We start from the raw sequence: 4,295 nt of genomic DNA, 5'->3' as shown, positions 1-4,295 counted from the left end.
TAAATTCAAGATGGCCGCAGCTATAAAATGGCGGATTACATATTACCTTGTAATACTGAGGTACTAATTGATCTGAACAGAATGAGAAGAATTAGGTAACAAAATTAGAGACTGAAAATTCGTAAAGAAAATAAGTGAAAACATTTTTCAAGTTGAACGGTTTTATTGAAAAAAAATAATAATGATGTAGGTGATGCACGTAGCATTACCTGAGTAATTAGGTGAATACTACGTCTAACGATTTTTTTTTTTTTTATTTGATCCACCTAGGACTATCCGAATTATATTTTAGTTGTTAGTAAATTATCTACATCATTATTATTATTTTTTCAATAAAATCGTTTGAAATAAAAAAATATTCTTCATTTTATTGAAGTGGAGAAGTGAAAACACAATAAATTGCTAAACTTCATAAACAAAAATAATTTAATCATTTAAATAAAATTTCAACAATAAATTAAAGAAAACAACTTATTGAGAGCTTCCAGTATCTCATGATATGACTTCAAGGACGGCTTGTCGAGCTACTGGCAGTAGTTCCTGGATAATAAGCAGAGTAGGCGAGACTTTGCGGTTCGCTATTCCCGGACCAGACTCTCTGATAGGGACCACCTTGGTTGGGTTCCCATCCTGGTTCATAAGAACTTGGTGGAGCCGTGGATGGAGCAGGTCCATAAAGTGAAGCCGGAGGTTCAGCAGGGGCCATCATCATTGGCATTGGCATACCTATAATTATAATGTTCAATTAATATTTTGATGTGAACATGCACATAACGATGAGACAAATGAGTTGCAACACTAGCAATGAAATGTTCCATAGTTGCAAATATTTTTACTGAAAAATAATCACTTTTACGTTTTGGTAGATGAAATCAAGAGACAATCAGAAAAAAACGTTTCTACACATTTTTCACTTCGATGAAAATATACTCACCTGACTTAGCCATGAATTGGTAGATAATGAATCCCAGAACAATCAATATCGCAAGTTTGCTCAAGATCAAAGCTTTAGTGGCTTTAAGACCGATGAGAGCAACAAACAACGGCATTAACAATTTCATTTTGAGTTTCAACAGCAGCAAAACTGGAAACAAAAGTTTCTTCTTCAGTCCTAGTGCTCTTGCTGAAAAAAAAATCAATAAATAATGAAAAAATATGTCTTTTCTGATCCAGAATGTTATACATACATAATTAGAAATTGTGAGAGATTATTGATACTTACATTCTTCTTCTGTTTCATGTGAAACAATATCAAGACCAGATTTTGGATTATAAACAATTTCAGTTTTTTCCATCAGTACATCGGGAATTTTGAATTTTAATTCATGAGTCTGCAAAATCCTTGCTGTTCTTTTGAAGATAGCGGTATCGATATTCTACAAGACGTTCATTGAAATTTGTTTTATGAAACAATAAATGATAATAATAATAATTGAATCGATATGAAAAAACAAATTAAATAAATATTTCAATAAAGTTTCGTGATTTGTATTTTGGAAGTGTTATCAAATGATTTCTCATATCAATATTATTTTGTATAGAAATTGAACATATTTTCTGAATTTTACAAAATTTTCACAATTTCTTATTTTCATTGGCAATGGCAATATATTTTTTATTGAATATCAATAATTAATTATATGAATGTCTGTTGCTTGAGGACTGTACTTTATCTTTGGGTATATTCAGGAAACATATCATTTATGAAAATATGAAAGTATTTAGATATATTCTCCGGTATGCACTTGAAATTTGAAAGGACTCATATCCAGATCACTTTCGTATTTATATATTCTTATTTGAATAAGTCCTATTCTGCAATCTTTGTAAAATTTCCATCTGATTTTCGTTTAGTGAGAATGAAATTGTTGAACAATATTAAAAATGATGCCCTATGTTAGATCTGAATATCTTGAATTTTGTTTCATCCATTGGATCTCTTTCTATTCTTGATAAAAGATTAAGTTTTCTAACAATTTTTTCTAAAATATATGTTACATGTTCATTGAAATTTAGTGAACTATCTGAAAATACACCTGGATATTCAAATTTTGAAACAATTCCAATTCATTCATTTTCAAAACAGACAGATCTAATAGTTTGTATTTGCTTCATTCATTTCGAGGAGTCGTATAATATATTTATTTACCAATTATTGAGCAATGGAATGAATGAAAAATGTAGACTTTTTCAGTCGAAGCTATTTTCCGCATTTTTTTACCCGTGGTCTGCAAGTTTTCATGCCTGACGTTTCCTTCACGATTGCGGTAAACATAATCTTCGAGGACAACCAGACTGTTTTGACAAACAGAACATTTTGTTTGTTGCCTCATTTCCTTCTATAATGTCTACCGCAGTCGTAGACGAAACTTATGGAATTAGAAGCTGCAGATCACAGCCAATAGATATGAAAATAATTTCGACGCAATGTTATGATTGCACCTAGAATTTGGATACAATGATTGAGAATGTTAATTACTGCGAAAGAAAAATTTGTAGAAGATGGTTGAATCTAACTGTCAAAAATGATATCAAATGTATTGTAATTGATGATGATTTCATACATTACTGAGTGACCATTTCATTTCTATGAATAAGTTTAATAAAATGCTATCACATTTTTTCAGCAGCAAATATTTTTGTCAATTTTCAGGGTGGAGATTTAGTGAAAAATTATAAAAAATTCTTGTGAATAGATATACAAAATTTAATTTCATGAAAAATCATTCTGTAAATAAAAGCATATCCATAGATGAAGTATCTGAGTTTGTTTAGGAAATATTCTGAGTAGAATTTACATGAGAATTATTTTGAGAAATTGATAATTGAACGTAACTTGAATTCTATGATTTATTAGAAAATAAACTGCATATTCACCTTAGCGTTCCTAACGTCACTCTTGAGTTCAAGTACGTTATCCAGATATCCCAAGACATTTTGCTTGACGCACCCCATGTCTATACAGTTGTCCAGTACTGTAGAAACCAATTCATCCCCAGACCTAGGGGTACTTTGGCCATTGGCGTACGTTACAAGGAGGACAGCTGTTAACAGAAACCGCCACATAGTGATTGAAATGTAAAACAGTAAATCAATGATAATGAATTGTCTGGGCGCAGTTATATATCGAGCGCTATATTGGTTAGGGGGGCGGCTGTTCATAGAATTTTTAATCGGTAGTCGAATTCTTTAAATCGTTTCTTTTTGTTTATGGTATTGTTCCGCTAGAGGATCCGGTGTATGCGGTGGTTAGTATTCTATGTAAGGACATCGCGTGCGTATTCACTTTTTAAAGGTACGCGCGGGGAATTGGGTTAACTGAACGTAATTGTTGTCTGGTGGATTTATTTTTGAATACTCATCAGGACAGATCGAGTACAAACTTTGTTTCCTTCAGAAATGAAAGTGAATATTTTTAAATTTCACTGATGAAATCATGAATATAAGAAGAAGAGAAGAGTTTACATTTTTGATTTAGGATGTCGGGTTCTTGATATTGCAAAAAAATTGAATTGCTGTCTTAGAAAATCGCCGGAAATTATTTTTTCTATGAGGAACCTAGATGTATCTATATAACTCGTTTTAGGACACCAAAAAAATTTTTATTGCTCACATTCAAATTTCAATCGTATGGTTTTCGTGGAGTATCTACCTTACCTTCTATAAACATATGCTTGGTTTACGTATCCTTCATATTAATCTTGAGAAAGAACAATATTCTACCCAAGATCTACTAAGCATATTTTCGTACTACAAAATATATTGACTTTAATGAACATCATTCTTAGCTTGATAATGATAACGTTCATTATTATATTATTTATTCGATGACGATAGTGTATTTTATAATTTACCAAACTCAGTATACTTATGATGCTTTGGAACCTTTGGTGTAGTGATTAATATTATTGGAATTTTATCCCAACACCGAACCGTTATTTTTAACACATTAAACTGATTTCAATCTTCCTCTTGAAGATGATCACTTGGTGATCGAAACAGGTGTCGCGGTATTGAAAATAACGGTTTGGTGTTGGGATTAAACTCCCGTATTATTTAAACTTGGTATAATTCACCTGGTATAATCATTGGGCTTTATGATCTATTCATAATCTTCAGGTAATAAAGTGTCTAATTAAATAACTATAAGATTGTATCGAATCATGACGCCACCCTCTTTTCCAGGGAAAATTGAAAACAATCAAGTATGCCTGATTCAATCAGGTAAATTGTGCAGGTATGTTATATACATTGAGAAGGAGAAAAGAAAGATTTTGGCTTTCTACCTTCTCATC

At 31.5% G+C, this 4,295-nt stretch overlaps 1 protein-coding gene across 1 annotated transcript; it reads right to left on the bottom strand.

Annotated features, from left to right (window-relative positions):
* Positions 1 to 408: 408 nt before the first annotated feature.
* Positions 409 to 3,098, bottom strand: Osi20 (DUF1676 domain-containing protein Osi20). The gene is made up of 4 exons (XM_023171724.2): positions 2,878 to 3,098; positions 1,223 to 1,376; positions 935 to 1,123; positions 409 to 726 (listed from the first exon to the last, which is right to left on the bottom strand). Exons 1-4 carry the CDS (start codon positions 3,064 to 3,066, stop codon positions 506 to 508), a joined length of 753 nt encoding a protein of 250 aa, XP_023027492.1. The 5' UTR covers positions 3,067 to 3,098; the 3' UTR covers positions 409 to 505.
* Between the last annotated feature and the right edge of the window lie 1,197 nt (positions 3,099 to 4,295).

Source organism: Leptinotarsa decemlineata, unplaced genomic scaffold (assembly GCF_025532065.1).
Source record: "Leptinotarsa decemlineata unplaced genomic scaffold, Ldec_3_MD MMD2_tig00000882_RagTag_RagTag, whole genome shotgun sequence".
NCBI classification, from domain to species: Eukaryota; Metazoa; Arthropoda; class Insecta; order Coleoptera; family Chrysomelidae; genus Leptinotarsa; species Leptinotarsa decemlineata.
This window is presented reverse-complemented; position numbering and strand designations above follow the sequence as displayed.

Coding starts and splice junctions, on each gene's coding strand:
- Osi20 (XM_023171724.2), bottom strand. CDS start 3,066: ATGTGGCGGTTTCTGTTAACAGCTGTCCTCCTTGTAACGTACGCCAAT. Junction 1,377..2,877: donor GTGACGTTAGGAACGCTAAG/GTGAATATGCAG, acceptor AACGTCTTGTAG/AATATCGATACCGCTATCTT. Junction 1,124..1,222: donor ACATGAAACAGAAGAAGAAT/GTAAGTATCAAT, acceptor TTTTTTTTTCAG/CAAGAGCACTAGGACTGAAG.